This window comes from Coffea eugenioides, chromosome 5 (genome assembly GCF_003713205.1).
Source record: "Coffea eugenioides isolate CCC68of chromosome 5, Ceug_1.0, whole genome shotgun sequence".
Lineage (NCBI taxonomy): Eukaryota > Viridiplantae > Streptophyta > Magnoliopsida > Gentianales > Rubiaceae > Coffea > Coffea eugenioides.
Genome location: NC_040039.1, coordinates 28,727,287 through 28,745,170, shown reverse-complemented (window position 1 = coordinate 28,745,170; position 17,884 = coordinate 28,727,287). Strand labels below are relative to the sequence as shown.

General features: G+C 34.6%; 2 protein-coding genes across 6 annotated transcripts; one reads left to right on the top strand and one right to left on the bottom strand.

Annotated features, from left to right (window-relative positions):
- The first annotated feature begins 2,817 nt into the window (after positions 1-2,817).
- LOC113770016 (mediator of RNA polymerase II transcription subunit 9-like) lies at positions 2,818-9,282 on the top strand. Of its 2 annotated transcripts, none has more exons than XM_027314359.1 (7): positions 2,818-3,050; positions 5,153-5,415; positions 5,529-5,591; positions 5,725-5,805; positions 6,196-6,254; positions 6,372-6,449; positions 8,889-9,282. In XM_027314359.1, the coding sequence occupies exons 2-6, from the start codon at positions 5,197-5,199 to the stop codon at positions 6,427-6,429; spliced, it is 480 nt and encodes a 159-aa protein (XP_027170160.1). In that variant the 5' UTR covers positions 2,818-3,050; positions 5,153-5,196; the 3' UTR covers positions 6,430-6,449; positions 8,889-9,282. The 2 variants fall into 2 exon arrangements, with proteins under 2 accessions (XP_027170160.1, XP_027170161.1); XM_027314360.1 differs by lacking the exon at positions 8,889-9,282 and adding an exon at positions 7,081-7,311.
- Positions 9,283-11,361: 2,079 nt separating this feature from the next.
- On the bottom strand, positions 11,362-13,560 carry LOC113772294 (50S ribosomal protein L30-like). Of its 4 annotated transcripts, none has more exons than XR_003468520.1 (5): positions 13,354-13,560; positions 12,217-12,427; positions 11,934-12,087; positions 11,830-11,866; positions 11,362-11,739 (listed from the first exon to the last, which is right to left on the bottom strand). XR_003468520.1 is itself a non-coding variant. In XM_027316882.1 (5 exons), exons 2-3 carry the CDS (start codon positions 12,406-12,408, stop codon positions 11,953-11,955), a joined length of 327 nt encoding a protein of 108 aa, XP_027172683.1. In that variant the 5' UTR covers positions 12,409-12,427; positions 13,354-13,560; the 3' UTR covers positions 11,362-11,739; positions 11,830-11,851; positions 11,934-11,952. The 4 variants fall into 4 exon arrangements, 3 of the variants coding, with proteins under 3 accessions (XP_027172683.1, XP_027172682.1, XP_027172680.1); XM_027316882.1 differs by having other exon boundaries at positions 11,830-11,851; XM_027316881.1 differs by lacking the exon at positions 11,830-11,866 and having other exon boundaries at positions 13,354-13,559.
- Between the last annotated feature and the right edge of the window lie 4,324 nt (positions 13,561-17,884).

The following is a 17,884-nucleotide window of genomic DNA, read 5'->3' as shown; positions in this document are numbered from 1 at the left end:
TATAAAAGATCTTTCACCATCATTAATATGTTGTAATCCTTAAGGATTTAATTTGGTTTGTTATGAAAACTAAAGGTCCACGAAAAAAGGGTAATTTTGGAATAGAAATGTTTTATCTATCCCAAAATGAATTTTTAAATCATATCTTTTAAAATGGGTTGATAAAGTTATAAAAAGTTAAAAATAAGGGAGGTAGGCGAGATTTTTAAAATTTAGGGGTACCAAATATTATTTACCCCCCAAATGTTCTTTTGGAAACAGTTGATTGCCTAATTGCAGGATGTAGCCTCATTAAACAAGAAATGTACTTCAAACTTTTAATCTCGGGATAATTTTAGAAACCTCTCCTCAGGTTTTTGACAATTTTGCTTGCATCCCTTGAGGTTTGTAAAGTTATACTTACTTTCCTTAGTAAAATTGTGGATCCAGTTACTTACATCACATGGGGAGAAATTACTCATATACTCTAAGATATTATGTCTTATTAGAAACTAATATCTAATGATTGAGTAATTAGTGTACTAATTAATTATTAGTAATTCATTAATAGAAATAATTGTTGGAAATTTTTTTTAATAATGAACAGTGACTTGCAAATATGAAATAATGCCAATTGATGTACCAAATGACGCTATTTGGTGATTGATAAAACTTAACAATGATTAGAAATCAGTTGTACACAATGAGAGAAGAAGGGTTTTGGTAGAAGAAAAAAACAGAGGGCAAAAAGAAGGTTGTTCATGAGGAGATTTTGTTTAAAACTCTTAAAATTGTGGTAGTTGTAAAGTAATTTCATGGAAGTAAAGGAGAAAAGAGGGAAAAGAAAGGCAAAATTTGAAATTCTTTTGATGTTAACAATCACAAGAATCATATTAAATCTCATGTTAAAAAAGATGATTAATTTGTTTTGCTGAATCTTGTGATGATTAATGTAGTTTTGTTATTTATTAGCATTGTCTAATGTATTAAATGTGAACTTTTTGACTAGTAAAATGTATGTATGTAATTAATTAATTCTAATATTTATTTATTTTTATTTTTTTACTAATACAACTTATATACATACATAAGGAATATTTGTGAAATAAAACTTTCATCTCTCCCTTTAAAGTACTTTTTTAATGTTACTTTTTCTTATTAAGACTAATTTTGTTATCAAAATCTTAACCTAAGGGAGGTTTCTGCAATTTACAAAATTTAGGGAGGCTAGTGAAATTATTTGAAACCTCAGGGGAGGTTTCTGATATTATCCTTTAATTTCAGCACCTTCAACTCTTTTAGTTTTTGCGCAATTTAATATCAAAAAGGGATAATTGCAGATACCTCCCCTGAGGTTTCTGACATTTGCACTGATTTCCCCTGTAGTTTGAAAAATTACACTGACCTCCCCTAAGGTTGCTAATCTTTTGCAAATTTAGTCCAACTATTAAAATATTATTTTAGAGAGTGAAATTAGAATTTTGTACCAGATTTGCCCTTTGTGCTACATGTCCAATGAATGACAAAGTACTATAAATCAATTAACAATTAATAAACTTTAAGGAGTATAATTTATGGGCAAACATGCATTACTCATTTAAAGTACTGGCTCTCTACGGATATTTTGCTTTCAAACATTTGATTTATGATAAATATATCAATGTTTGTAAATAAAATTCAAAAAGTGTTACAGTAATATTCTTGTAAAAAGGAAATCGGTAGGTTATTTATTTAATATAAATTAAATATTTAAAAAAAAAAGGCCATAAAGTATTAATTTTTTATGACTTTCATCCATTACATGAGTAAAGTATTCGCTCTTTATGTGCATTTTATTCTGAATCATTTAATTTATGTTAAATACATAAATGTTTGTAACTAAAATTGAAAAAGTGTTATATTATTATTTTTACGGAAGAGAGATTGGTAGATTTTGTATTTAAAAAAAATTAAATATTTGAAAGTAAATACAAATCTGTATTTGAGCGTAAATATTTGTATTAAATTAAATATTTTAAAGTAAAATTCCCGTAAAAAATCGGTACTTTAAATAGTTACCGGTTCTTTATGGGCAAACACGCATTACTCATTTAAAGTACTGGTTCTTTACAGGTATTTTACTTTCAAACATTTAATTTATGATAAATATATTAATGTTTGTAAGTAAAATTCTAAACGTATTACAGTAATATTTTTGCAAAAAGGAAATCGGTAGATTATTTATTTAATATAAATTAAATATTTTTTTTAAAAAGAAGAAATGGTCCATAAAGTATTAATTCTTTATGGATTTCATCCATTACATGAGTAAAGTATTGGCTCTTTATGGGCATTTTATTCTGAATCATTTAATTTATGTTAAATACATAAATGTTTGCAACTAAAATTAAAAAAGTGTTATGTTAATATTTTTACGGAAGAGAGATTGGTAGTTTTTGCATTTAACAAAAATTAAATATTTGAAAGTACATACAAATCTGTATTTGAGCGTAAATATTTGTATTAAATTAAATGTTTGAAAATAAAATACCCATAAAGAACCGGTATTTTAAATAGGTAATGCGTATTTGCCTATAAACTATACTCCTTAAAGTTTATTAATTGTTAATTGATTTGTAATACTTTGTCATTCATTGGACATGTAGTACAAAGGACAAATTTGGTACAAAATTCTAATTTCACTCCCTAAAATAATATTTTAATCGTTTGGACTGAATTTGCAAAGGATTAGTAACCTCAGGGGAGGTCTGTGTAATGTTTCAAACCACAAGGGAGGTCAGTGCAAATGTCAGAAACTAAACTCAGAACCCCTTTCATCATTTTTTTTAATATCAAAAACTAAACTCAGAACCCCTTTCATCATTTTTTTTCCCTTCGTCAGCTGGACGAGAAGGCTTCCAAGAACTGATAGAACATTTTATTGAAGATTTCAGTTTGGAAAACCAAGAACAAATCCCGATCAGGAAAAAGGAACAGAGGAGAATAGGATAGGAGTGGATTTTCAACTTCGCCAGAATCTGCCACCAGCGTCACCGCCATTATATCGCTACATTTCTTGGCCACAAAGCAGTGTGAAGTTCCTTATTCTTATTTTCTTTTTTGTTGATTACAGGATTATGCTGATTTGAGTGCTTGAATTTTTTTTGGTTATTTTTTTATGGCTTCGTTTTTCTTGGTTGTAAGTTTTAACTTAAGTTTTGAATGGGAGGATTTTGTGTGAATCTTTGTTGTTTCGTGGAATTATTTTGTTGTTAAGAATGCATAATATGGTTGTCGGTAAAATTTCTGGGTTTCTATCAATTCAAGTTTTTGTGGAGTTTGTGATTATCGGGGTCCGTGAATTCAAGTCTTTGAATATGGTTGTCTGTGGGCTTCTTTAAATTTCTGGGTTTGTGAATTGAGTGTGGGAGGGAAAGGGGAGAAGGAGAGGGGCTGCCTGGGGGTTTTGGGGGAGGTGAGGATGGCAGCGGGTGGGTTGTGCTGAAGGGGGAGAAGCTGGGGAGAGGGGCTGCCTGGGGTTTGGGGGGAGGTGAGGGTGGCAGCGGGTGGGTTGGGCTGAATGGGGAGAAGATGGGGGGAGGGTAGAGGGGGAGGGGGCTGTGGGAGGTGGTGGAGAAAAGGGATGGGTGGCGGGGGAAGGGGGAGATGGAGGATAGAGGGGAAGGGGAGGGAGTGGGGTTGCGGGGTGGTGGTGAAGGGGGAGGAGGGTGCGGGTAGCACAGCAGCAGTAGCATTCTGTCTCGTTGCAAGCCTTAACAAGTAATAGTATTAATATCCCAACCAGGATTCTGTTTCTTTTACTAGTTTTGGTAGTTAGTCAAAACAATCAGGCAAATAATTGGATCAAATTGTTGTGCTAGTAATGTAGAAATATCCCTCCAAATTGTTCTATCAAAAAGTTTCAGATCTAAGTTAGTGCTTAGAATCTCCCAACGTGCTTTACCATTATTATTGTTAACAAGCAGGAATTTGATGGACTTTGATCTTATTACATTTTGATGTTAAAACACTTGTATTTTTGGACTAATTTTTCAGTAAACACTAGAAATGATGCTACCATTCTTAGGTTCCGTTTGATAGAACTGAATCTGAATTCTGAAGTCTGAATTCTGAAATCTGAATACTGAAACAATTAATTTGCTGAATTTTAAGCACTGAAAAAAATATATGAATGTCTGAATTTTAATGCTAAACCTATTTATGCTGTTTGATAAATATTTATAGCTGAATGCTTAATAAGTTTAATTTGACAATTTTGCCCTTATATCCTTTCATTCAAAAAAGAAATAGAATCTATGATTTAATTAGTTTAAAATTGTTAGGTATGAAAATGACAATATTTATTTTTAAATCAAATTAATATAACAGATGAAATATATTATATTAGGAGTATGGAGAAGATATGAAAGTCATTAAAAAGGGAGAAAAGAGAAACTAAAAATCGTTAGATAGAGAATATTATGTTGTTTAATTAGATAAGAATTTTGAACATAATTAACAAACAAGGATAGATTTGGTAGATAAGATAAGGTAGTTGAAGTAATTCTATTGATTCTTATCAGAATTAAGCATTCAGTTAGGATTCTTGTGCTGAAAAAAATACACACAGATTCAGCACTGCTTAACAAGTTCAGCAAATAGATTTTCATTTATCAAACACTCAAAACATCTGAATGTCTGAAAAAATTCAGATTCAGCACTTTTTTATGTTATCAAACAGACTCTTAGTTTTAATTGAATCTGCTACACATATATAGTTATTGTAATGTGATGATGGTAAATGTTGTTATATGGGCAATATATGTGATCTTTGGCCTCTTGTTGAAAATTGTAGCATCATTTCTAAGTGTTGGGGAAGAGGGGCAGGGTGGTGGCTTGGGTTGGGGGGGGGGAAGATGGAGGATAAAAGGAATCTTTCATTAACTTAAGAGGTACATGGTGTTGAATATTTCTGTGAATCATCTTTTTTTTGTTCAGGGCTCCAACTAGGAAGGGTACAACATGTTTGTATTAGGGAAGGCAAAGCATTCAGTGTTAATGTGAAAAATACAAACATTGTCTTCCAAGATTATAGTCATAATTGCATTGATGTCAATAATAATACAGCAGCAACACAATAGCCCAGGGTCCCCTCTCGGCTTGGAAGTACTCATAATATATACACCTTTTGTAGGCATTTTAGCAAGCACATTGAGGGCTGTGGGCTGAGGATTGTCAATGGATCACTACGGAGGAAATTGGTCAATGATCTCAAACGTCCAGACTCTCAGCAGCAGCAGCAACCCTTCTACTCCCTCCTCCACTCAGGATCAACACCACCTCTTCCTCCAACAACAGCCACCGCTGTATCAGCAGCAACAACAGCAGCAGCAACATTGTTTTTCCCAGCAGCAGCAGCAGCACCAGTCACTTGCATCTCATTTCCATCTTCTACACGTAGGTTTTCTGTCAGAAACCCAGAATTTACTTTTGGCAAAATAGCAATAGTTGGTTCCCCAGCTCTCCTCGCTTTTTCTAATAAGCTTTTCTTTTGATTTGTATGTTTACAGCTAGTGGAAAACTTAGCAGATGCTATAGAGAATGGAACTCGAGATCAGCATTCAGATGCACTAGTGAGTGATTCTATCAAAATTAATCCATATAATGAATTTCCTCAGACTAATACCACCTTCTTTTATTCTATAACCATAAATGATGACGCTTTCTGTGTACATTCTTCTTCTTCTTCACCATCTTCTTCTAAAGGTTACCGAATTGAACAGCCAATTTGACAAGTGTCAACAGCTGCTAAACTCAATTTCGGGTTCAATCAACTCCAGATCCATGGTAAGTTTTCTGCAGATTCTTTAGATTGTTGTTGTAATGCTACATGAAGACTTATTTTGCACACTTGCTCAGTCTCAACCCCCTCCCCCCCCCCCCACAACACACACACACTCTCAAGATAACTAAATAGATAAAAGTGGAGTTTAGATGTGTTGTTCTATGATTTTGGCATACTCACTGAGTCTCAACACCACCCCCCTTCCTCCTCCTCCTCCTCCTCCTCAAGATAACTAAATAGATAAAAGTGGAGTTTAAATGTGTTGTTCTACGATTTTGGCATTCTTTTAAGTCCTGCCACTGGGGATTTTTATACTCTGTTTAGATTTTGCATCCTTTTGGATTTTATTTGTTATGTGGAAAGCTGAGCCCAGGATGTACCAATATTGACAGACAGTCGAGGGACAAAAGCATAAACTAGAGGAAACTGAACAGTTATTGAATCAGCGAAGGTGCCTAGATTCTGATATCTCCATCATTCAGTTATCAATATATACGTACCTTATATTTGTTCTTATTGCCTTTGGCTCTCTTTTTACCAGCTTCATCTTTGATTTGTCTGATTTCAGGGATCTTATTTCCAAGTATACAAACTCTGTTGAAGAGCTTATCAACTCTGAACTATAACTACTGGGACGCTAAATTGGGTAAGGACACATATTGAGCATTCATTTTCCCTAGCTTCTACTATTCAACATATGGTAATATTTGGGTTTTTCCCCCCATCCTGTTCCTTTAGTTTTTCGACTTCATTTAATCTTTGTTATTTTAAGAGTGCATTTTTTCTATTTTTCTTTCTTTCTCAAATTGTTTGTCAACCTTTTGTTAGCCAATTTGGGTTTGCTTCAGTGAAAAGTTGTCTTTTCTTTCTTTCTTTTTCGTTTTCTGTTTTTTGTTTTTTGTTTTGCTTTCCCCCTCCCTGATTCCTTTTTTCTTTAAAAGAAGACATGTTTGGATTGATGATTATTTGCAAAAAAATTGCATTATAAACAAGTATTCCAATCACCTTTTTATTTCCCAACCACCTTTTCATCTCACAAATATCATATCGCAACTAGTGCTACACTATTATTCTTGCAAAACTTTTCAAATAATCCTCTATCAAAGCTATGTTTTCTTCCTTTGTAACTTGTTTATTATTACTATTACTTTTATTATCATTATTATTATTATTATTAGTATTATCATTATTATTATGATTATCATTATCATTATTATTATCATCATTATTATAGATTTCTTCAGATTTATCTTTTGCTGCTTGTGGGTTTTTTTTAGTTATCAAGGAGTTCATGTAAAAGTTTCCAAATGATGTTAATCTCAAGTAATTTTGGAAGGAGAAAAGGAAATGGATGGTAGCCAAAGAATACTGTACTCAATCTATTCTTTTGTCTTTCCTAGATGCACATAATGTTTTGTGCCCTTTTCTGTAGCTACTCTCGTGACATTGAAATTGTCTAAATTGCTGTTGTACCTTTTGTTTCCAATTGTTTGAGGGTTTTTCTTTGACGTAATGTTTTTATGGTATTTTTACATAATTCTGCATGGTGATGAATCTTAATCCCCTGGTTCTTTTCTTAAGTTGTATTCCGTCAACGTGGCATTCTGCCTCTAATGTAAACATAGTACGTACTATCTGTTAATGCTTTCTGGCTCCTCAATCCCTTTATTTTTTTTTCACTTTGAGTTTTTTTCTTAGTAATGATTGTAATTTACTGTTATTTTTGCATTGCTTTATGTTGATTCAAGCATTGGTGTTCAATGAAAATGGCTTTATATATTCTTGTTGAGGCTTTGGACCATCCAGTATGTATGTTGAATGGAAAGTATGTATGCCAAATTTAAAGTTGCTATTTGGAGATGCTTTGTATGAGAAGGGCTTGGAATTTTGCTTTTAGGTTTTAGTTTCAGGAAAGTTTTAGGTTATGAGATGGTTCATGGAACAAAATGGCTTGTTGCATGCAGTTTGGTGAAGTGGTGATTATGAATATGTTGTAAAGTGTGGAGTTCGATTTGCCTTCTAATTTCCATGCCTTATTCTTACTTAAGAAGTTTAGTTTATTCCATCATTTTTTTCAGTTGGATTCCTTTTCTTGTCAAAATAGAAATTTTTGTAGCAGAACTTTGTCAGCTTCTATCTTTTAAATCTCATTGGACTAGAACAATAAACGGAAAAGAAAATCAAATGAACAAAGTCCCTGTTTTTTCAACTATTCCAAAGATGATATGTGGAAAGGTAAATACTGTCCCTGTTTTTTCAACTATTCCAAAGATAATATGTGGAAAGATAAATACTGTTATATGATTTGTTGTCAGTTTTTTTAAACCACATAGAAATTAGGTACTATTTGATCCCTTTCATATGTTCTGAACAAATGCCATTTTCCCTTTATAAGGTCTGGACATGTTGTAGGTAGGGATCTGGTAAATGACAGCAGAATTATATAGAGATATTTCTGAAGCTTCTGAATTTGAGATCCTTTTCCTGCTGATAAAGTATATTGTCTTCCTCCTGTCTTTTCATTAGGTTTTGTGTTCAAATGTTGTATAATCTGCTGTTTCCGATGTTGGCTTGTTTTCTATAGCTTTTAACTTTTAGTTTTGCTGAATATAGCATTTATCTCTACCTGCTATGTTAAGTTTTCACTGTATTGCAGTTATTTGTTAATTTACCCCAAATTCCATGCTTAAATTGAATTTTAGGGCATGTATCCAAAAAAGATTTCAAGTTTGATTTACTAAAGCTGTAGTAGTACTAGAATAGTGGTCCACTTTGGGTGTAGGCGAGTCTTTTTACTTGACGAGTACTTTATGATGAGCAATAGAGTAATATTTGTATAGAATCCTCACTCTGTGCCAGTGTCAAAAGAGTTATTGACAATGTTGTTGACGAACATCTTTGGGGAAAGTTGCTAATTCATACCTGTTATTTTTTCTCAATCGGTTGCTAAGATCTCCTATGAGATTCATGAATATTGCGGATAACCAAACAGAAATCATACGAGCTTTTAGAGTTTTTCCCCCTTAATCTAGAAACAGTTCTGACAAATGAACTAAATGTAAATCAATTTCAATTTTTTACTCAGAATGAATTTCTTGTTAGAAGTGGAGGCGCACGTGTTGCAAGATCACTTGTATATTTCATATTTCTGGTGGAAAGGAGCACAGAGGAGGAATGAGCAGTGAGGAGCAGTGATGATATTACATTGTTAGATTTGACTATAGTGAGCTAAGGTAGAATTTTGCAACCTAGTTTGCATTTGTTAACCCCAGAGATATGAGAGTCAATTTCGATTTTCATTGTGCAAAGGTTGAGAAGGTTGCAAGAGCATTTGTATCTGACTGATACGATCTTGAGTGTTGATACAAGGAGAATGAAGATGATCTAAGTTGTTCACGAAAGTTTTGGAGAAAAGAAATTTTTCTGTTTAGAATTTCAAGTTCTCTTCATTTGAGTATTCTTTCTATTTAATTTTTCTGATTCTCTACTCATACTATCAAGAAGTTGATGTAATCTATGACCAATTAGTTTTAGGATTATATTTATGATTTCAAATCTAAGAAGGTTATGATGACTTTTCGCAGGTCATGTTGTCTTGTTCATTTTCATGTTTTGCCTTTCTCGGTTTTGATGGTCCTTTAAGTCGTTGGAAATTTGAGGGTTCTTGCAATCTAGGGTTTGATTAGAGAAATTTTGCTGGAAGGATTAGAATGTTATTGACAACAATACGTACAAGGATAATATCCTTTTTGTCTGTAGCATAGGTTTATTTATCATATTACATCTACTTCAGCACTGAGCTGACAATTAGCATATGAATATGTATCAATGAAAGCATGGTTTTAGTTGGCTAATGGCATTATTTTCTGTCATTTATGTGTAGTAATCAGTAATCATCTCTGAAAAAATGCAGAAAACAATCATTTCAAATCCAAATTCACATCTCGACCACAACAAAACAATTGACTTGAGTACAATTGTTGTCACTTTCTTCCAATACTGTGGGGATAAATCACATGATAAGGATAAATCACTTTCAAATAGAATTGTCATTTAACAAGGATTGTCTTGCAGATTTGAGAAGGGTTAAGAGCACTAATATGTTGTAAATGGATTCTAAAGGGACTGGTAGCATCATCTAAACAATTTAATATGTACAAGAGTTTTTACTTGTTAGATTATGTAGAATTTTTTATTTTGAAAGACCTCCATAGATGATTCCTATTAGCAATTCAGAAATGGAACAACTAGCCCATAGTAAAACAAGAGGAGTGTTTTTTTTTCTTTCCTACCGATCGAATTTTCCGAAAGTCAGTACCCGTACCTTACTTTGGTACCTAAAAGAACCACTTCATGATCATTTCTTGAAATAAAAATTTAAAATAGGTTTCTATAGTATTAAGGTGTTAAATAGACATTTAAAAAAAATAGTTTTCAATAGGGGAGGGAATTTAGAAAAATAATTTCCAATAGGGGAGGGTGGCATTTAAGGGGGGAATTTAAACATTTTCCAACGGGGAAGTGTGAGATTTAAGAAGTGAGGAGGAAAAAAAAGAATTTGAACCAATGATCTCTTAGGGAAAATAAGAAAATTTCCCCCACCTTGTTATAAATGACACTTAATGGTGATTATGATATGAATTATGAAGCACTAAATTCAACAGCTAAATAAGAAGACTTCAACAAAAGTGAAAATACCTTTCCCTGATTAAAATGGTTTCCCTACAATTTATCAACACGTTTCTTTTAATCAGTTTGGAATGAAGGAGAAGCATGTAGAACATACGTTTCGTCCGCAACATTTTTGCTCATGTCCTACTCTGATCATCTCTGAGCCGCCAATCAAAAGCTCAACTGCCATGGAGTATTAGTGGATCTGCAAGATCACAGGTTGATTCTGTCTTAGGCTCTAGTCCAATGGCCACCAGCTACTTGGTTGGCTACGGTTCAAGATACCCTCAGAGGGTGCATCACAGAGGACCATCCAAGGAGTCTTCCAGGAATAGTAAGGGATTTATAGGATGCATCCAAGGCTGCAATAGCTGGTGTGGACGCCAGGAATCGAATCCTAATGTTCTGCTGGGAGCATTAGCAGGTGTGCTAGATAATAGGGACCAATTTAGAGATGGAAGGGAAAATTATAAGCAGACAGAAGCCTGCACTTATAATACTGCACCTCTTGTTTGGAGTTTCTGCTAAATTGCATGCATTAGAACAGAATAGTAGCCACGTTTTTTATCCTCCATTAACTGCTTCAAGCTAGAGATCATGTACAGTAGAGGAGTCAAAGAATCTGGTTTTCTGTTGTAGACTCAGAACGAAACCAAATGGCAAAGAATAAGAGAGAGTGATAAATCCTTGTGCGCAAATTTGGTGTTCAATGTCCTTGTATTTTCCTCCAATTTCATTTGAAGATGAATAAAATTTTTCTATACAAAGGGTTCCTTCAATATCCTTGTATTGAGCGAGATCTACTCAAATACAAAAGGTGTCCTTCAGTTCATGGTAGGTATTCTGTAATCTTTTACCACTGGTCAACAATCCCTAGGCATTGGAGCGATCTCAGAAATTTGATCAAGCATTAACTTAAGAAGCCCTTTCACCAGCTTATGGAAAGGCCAAGTAACCATTAGCAACTAGACAACTGTAAAAGTTCATGGCAGGGATTTGTTTATATGTTGATGCATCAAAGCAAGATACATCAAGCAATGAACTAAAATATAACATGAAAGTATTTCTACAAACAGGAGTGCAAAAATCCATTAATCCACTAACTAATGATCTCATTCCAAAAGGAAAAACCTCTGATGAAAAAGCATTAACCGCCTAAGTCTCCGCAATCTACGCTCCCTGAATCCAAATCTGCAACAGCTCAAATTCTATTCATCTTCCAGGACATTACAGCTTTAACACAAGCTCAGCTACAAATGAAACCTCTGTTTATCAAAAGATCTGAATCACAATCAGTGCCTTGGGAAATTTCAGACAATAACTGTGCTAGGTACCTACAGAACAGAGATCATAACCTTCAAATGCGTGCTTCTGTGTCTGAGTAGTTCACATGTACAGAGAGAGAGAGAGAGAGAGAGAGAGAGAGAGGTTAAAGCAGAAAAACTGAAAACAAGCATGCCTTGAAGAATCTCTTAAGATTACTGAGAGGAATCAGTCTTTGGAGCAGGATGATGACTGACAACCAACGGTGGGCACAGAGCTCTCTGATTAGCCTCTCTTTGTTTCCGAGCCTCGTACATTTCCTTCGTCTCAATCGCAACCAATCTTTTCACCTGTTATGCCAAAAATACCATGTAATTCTATGTTTCAATCTTATTCAACAACTGTCAGTTGCCAAACAACGAGAGGAATTCGACCATATAAAATAAACATGTGGTTGAAGCAAAAGCTAATTTGAGAACCTGCTGAAGCATTCCACGAACTGTAGGAGTATTTTTCCGCACAACCGTGCGGTTGCATTTGCGGAGGTGCAGCGCCTCTAATGTCCGCCTATGGAGCTCCCTGGTTCCGGGCATACCCCTAACAAGGGTTATATACAGCTTATCACTCCATTCAATTGGCACACATGCTTTAAAAGCCTTGTAAGCACTCATTCCTTCCTGCTTGAGCAAGCTGTCCAGTATCCAGATTAATCAGAGTAACTAAATGGGGCTATAACTTGGCAGGTCACTAACATAAATTGTCTCATTAAAGCTAGCACTCAACAATATTCATTTCTTCCTGGTTGAGGAAAGCTGTACAGTATCCAGCTTAATCAGTAACTAAGTGCGGCCATATCTTGGCAGGTCACTAACATAAATTATCTCAATAAAAGCTAGCACTCAACAATAATCTGCTAGCCAAACAGGAAAAGCAAGAAAGAATTTGTTCCCTAAGAAGTTAAACAAAACAGGTAACATAAATTATCTCATTAAAACTAGCACTGAACAATAATCTGCTAGCCAAACAGGTAAAGCAAGAGAGAATTTGTTCCCTAAGTGGTTAAACACAAAAAAAAAGAAAAGAAAAAAGAGCATTGCCATTTGAAACTCACAAGCAAAATTCATGTGATAATAACTCTAGGGTGTCCACAAGCCTAATCAGTCTACACAGCATGTTCAAGCCTGGATTAAATTTTCATGAGCATAAGATTGAACAGAGCTCCAGTCTAGTATTGACTATTGAATAGCCTGATTATGTATTCCTGCTATAGCTAAACCCAACAGCCAGTCACTTAAAACTTGACGTAAACCCAATCAGATGCATATGAAAGTGGAAAAAGATTAAATTTCCCCAAATTTCTGAACCTAGTAACTTGATACTATAGCAGACCATGGTTCAAAGACTGTGGCCAAGTCGTCACCGGAACTTCAGCTTCCGTCCCGCGATATCACGGAGACGCTAGATCCGGTGGAAGCTCATTAAGATTCGGAAGATTCGGGCCGAGTCTACTGAGTCAACCATATTGACTCATCAGATATCGAAGAACGGAGGCTTTCACCATGATTTTCAGATACTTCTAGGGTATAAAAAAAAAAAAAAAAAAAAAAAAACCTTACCCGTATCCTATGTATGAGAAATTGCACAAATCAATCTTTTAACTCAAAATTCTCTCTTTGAAGGCCTCTTCTTCACTAAACAGCAAGTGGGTTGCAGAGATTCAAGAGAAGGAGAACGAAAAATAAAAGGGCAAAGAAGACGTGGAGGCTTTCATATCATATGCAGGGGTGGTGGTGAAATTTGGAAACAAGAGGGAGGAAAGAAAAATCAAAAGCAGAGTCGAGGGAGGAGATGGCTAAGAAATAATTTCAGAAACTTCCCATTAGATTTCTAACAGTACACTTGACACCTCAGAACTTTATAAAATCTCACTTGCCTCCTCAACTTTGGGGTTTTTTTTATAATACGTTTACAATCCACTTCAAAGTTCAAACTATAATCTTAAAAAAAGGTCATTTTGGAAGAAATGTTGTAAAACTAATGCTAATCTATATTTGGTTGGCAGCGGTTGGTAATGGTTGTATGCTGAATTATAAACTACAAGAATAATATAGAAAAATTATAAAACTAGGTGAGAAGTAGAGAGAAATTTATGCTTTTGTTAACTAGTTTATTCAGAGTTCTCAAGGTTATACATAAGCATCATGAATAGGTGATACAAGGCCAAAAGTTCATGTACCAACATTAATATAGATACATGAATTTAGTATTTCAAGTACGTGAATTGAGTAGATCGATAATAAACTAACAAACTACAGGAAGATTTATCAATGTACCAATGAACCTTGTAGGGGAATGAATATTTCAATAGATATCTTGGGGAGATGAATTAACATTCAAACTTATCACTTTATTAATTTCATAATAGAAGAGAATATAATCTCATCCTAGATTTACCCTTTTCTTGTGGATGCTTAATTGTCATAATACATTGATTTTATTTCTTAATTTTTGTAAAATTGTCAATTTGGTTCTTTAATTGAAATTTTAAAGTTGATAAAGGGTGGAAAGACCTCTTTAATAAGTTTTTTTATATCATTGGTTTGGACAAGAACTATTAAGATATCTAAAATTATAAATAATTTACAATATTTGTAAGATAACTTGAAATATTTTGTAATGATGAAAATAACTTTTTGTATCAACTTGAAAACATCACAAACAAGTTCATATATCACTTTCAGCATTTCTTTTTTTTTTTTTTTTGGTTTTCAAGCGATCGATTTGGACAAAATAAAAATAGAAGAGTTGTTTCCTGATTCATGATTCATAGAAGGCATGTGCAGCGGGTCACGGGGTTTACTCATAAGTCATTTCTAGTGCAATATTTGGGTTGTTCGCTCTTCCCGGGTAGGCGGAAGGGGGTTTATTTTTTGGTGATGGTCCAAGCGGTGATTAATAAGATATCTTTGTGGAGTAACATATTCTTGTCGTTTGGTGGAAGGGTTGTTCTCATTAAACATGTTCTTTCCTCGTTACCGCTACATATGTTGGCAGCATCTTGTCCTCCTAAGGGGATATTGAATAAGATTTAGAAGCTGTTTGCCAATTTCCTCTGGGGAGGTGCATGAAGGAGGTTTGAGATACCATTGGATGAGGTGGAAGGAATTACGCTTGCCTCAGGATGGAGGGGGAGTGGGCTTTCAAGATATGGAAGATGTTTATTTTGCATTTTCGATGAAGTTGTGGTGGCAGTTTCGTCAAAGAGACTCATTTTGGACAAGGTTTGTGGCAGCAAAATATTGCCCCCCGGCGCATCCTTGTATGATAGATATGTCCCAAGGAGACTCGCACATTTGGAGGAGAATGTTAGTGACTCGAAAGCAGGCAGAGTAGAATATGATTAGCTTGTTGGGATCTGGGGTTAGTAATTTCTGGTTCGACAATTGGTTGGGCTCGGGGCCATTATGCCAAAGGCTAGAGAATGTGTCGAATCACCAGGTGCAAGATTTTGTGTCTTCTGGCCAGTGGAATCAACAGCTTTTGTTGCAATGGGTTCCTTCTCCAGTAGTAGCAAAAATTTTGAGGAAAGATCCCCCTTCGTCACATCAGTCCGATCGAATAATTTGGAAGACATCCCAATTAGGTGTTTTTCTCTTGTTGTGGGTTTCCAAGAGGTACGATCTGCTTTCTCATCCTCTTTTGTTTTCTCGAAAATATGGCATTCCTATTTGCCTATCAAGATCTCCTTTTTCATGCTACGCCTTTTGAAGAATCGACTTCCAGTTGCATCTTCTGTTGTGAAGTTTGGTGTCCAAGGACCGTCAAAATGTTTCTGTTGTGCTCAGTTGCAAGCAGCGATGCTGGATCATGTGTTTTCGGAAGGCGATTTTGCATTACAATTGTGGCAGTTTTTTGGTTTGGTGGCTGGTATTACCTATTTGGGAAGGGGAATGAGGTCGAAGCCGGCGGCTTGGTGGTTTTGCCTTAGCTCCAATGGGTTTTTGGCTTTTGTCTATGAGATTTTGCCAACTCTGATTTGTTGGCAAATTTGCAAGGCAAGGAATAGGAAGGTTTTTGAAGGGTATGAGCCGCATTTTCAAGGAAGTTGTACCTAGATTTTTCAGGAACTAAAGACTATTTTCGATTTAAGGTTCCCCAATAGGCTGTCAAAGATCCGTTCTTGGCAGGAATTCCATGATGGGGTTCATTTGTTAAGCTCTCAGTACTCGTTTTAGTTGATTTCCTAGGTGAAGCCGTTGGTGGGGGAGGTTAAGATAAATACAGATGAATGCTCTGTGGGTAACCCAGGAAGAAGTGGGGGTGGCGGGATCCTTTGTGATGATAATGGTGGTATGGTTTTTGCTTTTGCCGCTCCTTTTGGGGAGATGTCAAGTGTTCAGGCTGAAGCTAAAGCCTTACTTGTTGGACTACAACAATGTTTAAGTTATGGGTTTGATAGGCTGCATGTGAGGTTGACTCTCTTTTGTTGGTGCGAATTTTGCTGAAGAAAGCGGTTTGCCCTTAGACGATCTTGGAGGAGATGGAACAAATTAAGGGATTCATGGGATTTGTTTCCAAAGTAACACATTGTTTTCAGGAAGGAAATCAAGTGGCGGATGCTCTGTCTAAAGTGGGTGCAATTGCTTCATCTTTCTGTATTTTCGACTCTCACTTTGCATTGCCGGTTTCAACAAGAGTGGCATTAAGAATGGACTTGCAAGGTGTTCCTTTTGTTCGTAGGCGGCGTCTCTGTAGTTAAAAATGACTTCCGGGTCTTAAGATTTGTCATTATTGATAGAGGTTTTGGTTCATGTCCTTTTCCTTTTGTATTTCGTCTGGTTCTCTAAATAATAATAATGATTTTATTTTAAAAAAAACTCCTTTAATTAACTCAATACACTCTATAAAGAAAATAATACTTTTGTAACTTGTAAAAATTTCAAATAAACTTTGAATTATTAACTCTTTATATTTCAAAAATGCCCTATATTTTATCTCAACAGAATTAAACCTTCATGCTTTTATATTTTGCTTATAAATTATTATTAATATACTCAAGTTTTTTAAATTATTATATATGTTAGGGAGCAGTATACCTCTTTTATATATCATTTTTTATCACCATGTATTGGAGGTTTTGGTGAAGTCCCCCTTCTTCCTTTATTTTTATATATTAATAAAATAAAGAGTTGGCAAAAAATAGTTTTCGAGCTAAAGAGTAAGACAATAAAAGGGTAATTTGGAATGAAATTATATCCCCTCCCGTAAAATGAGTTTATTAATATTATTTTTTGAAATGGATTTCAATTGCTACAAAAGTTTAAAGTAAGGGAGGCAAATGAGATATTTCCAAGTTAGTGCGCCAAGTGATGCTGAAGGTTTCTGAAATCATCCCAAACATAAAACTGTATGTCTCTAATTTGCAAATTGTAGATAAACTGAGTCAAGTAAACAATAGAACTAATAAACTGACTACGCCTTTTTTCCTTGCACGTCGCGGAGTGCCTTTATTAGATAATAACAAAAGAAAAATTTGTTTATAGCATAACGCAAAATAAATTGTTGAATTAATTACATTTACCTCCCTTGCAATTTGGCCAAACTACCAATACGCGCCCGAGGTTCAAAAAATAATAGTCATCTCCTTTGACTTAATAAATGGTAGATGGTGTTAAACTTTTTCATAAATAGACAAAAATACCTTCACCAAAACAAAAGGTTTAGCACTTCAAAAAATAAATAAAGATCGAGGAGTTCTAGAGAAAGTCCAAACACGCCACCCGTCAATGCCTCGTCTTTCTCCTCCAAATCTCTCTATTTGATAACCCCATCAACACAAGGACTCCAAAAATTTGTTAGTGGACGTAATGATGAAAATTAGTGGGATGAATGGACAACCACCAAATATAATTGAGTTCATACTAGTAACTAATTTGTGATTAACATGTTCCTTATTAGTCAGTAGTGTGAAACCCACAACTAATAAGTAAACAAAATTACCAAATCTATATTTTGTAAGTCGTAACCTTATAGTAAATGTTAGATATTGCTTTTTGGTATGATTTTTGTAGCTGTGTTATTTTGTTTACAATCTTTTCTTTTTTACATCTTTTTAGGAGAGAGATGGATTTAAAAAGAGAGGAGGGA

What these genes read in the sequence shown, in the direction of transcription:
- LOC113770016 (XM_027314359.1), top strand. Translation starts at nt 5,197, where the DNA reads ATGGATCACTACGGAGGAAATTGGTCAATGATCTCAAACGTCCAGACT. An exon ending in ATCAGCATTCAGATGCACTA is followed by an intron (nt 5,592 to 5,724) that starts GTGAGTGATTCT and finishes CTTCTTCTAAAG; the next exon opens with GTTACCGAATTGAACAGCCA. An exon ending in CAGTTATTGAATCAGCGAAG is followed by an intron (nt 6,255 to 6,371) that starts GTGCCTAGATTC and finishes GTCTGATTTCAG; the next exon opens with GGATCTTATTTCCAAGTATA.
- LOC113772294 (XM_027316882.1), bottom strand. Translation starts at nt 12,408, where the DNA reads ATGAGTGCTTACAAGGCTTTTAAAGCATGTGTGCCAATTGAATGGAGT. An exon ending in TTCGTGGAATGCTTCAGCAG is followed by an intron (nt 12,088 to 12,216) that starts GTTCTCAAATTA and finishes TTGGCATAACAG; the next exon opens with GTGAAAAGATTGGTTGCGAT.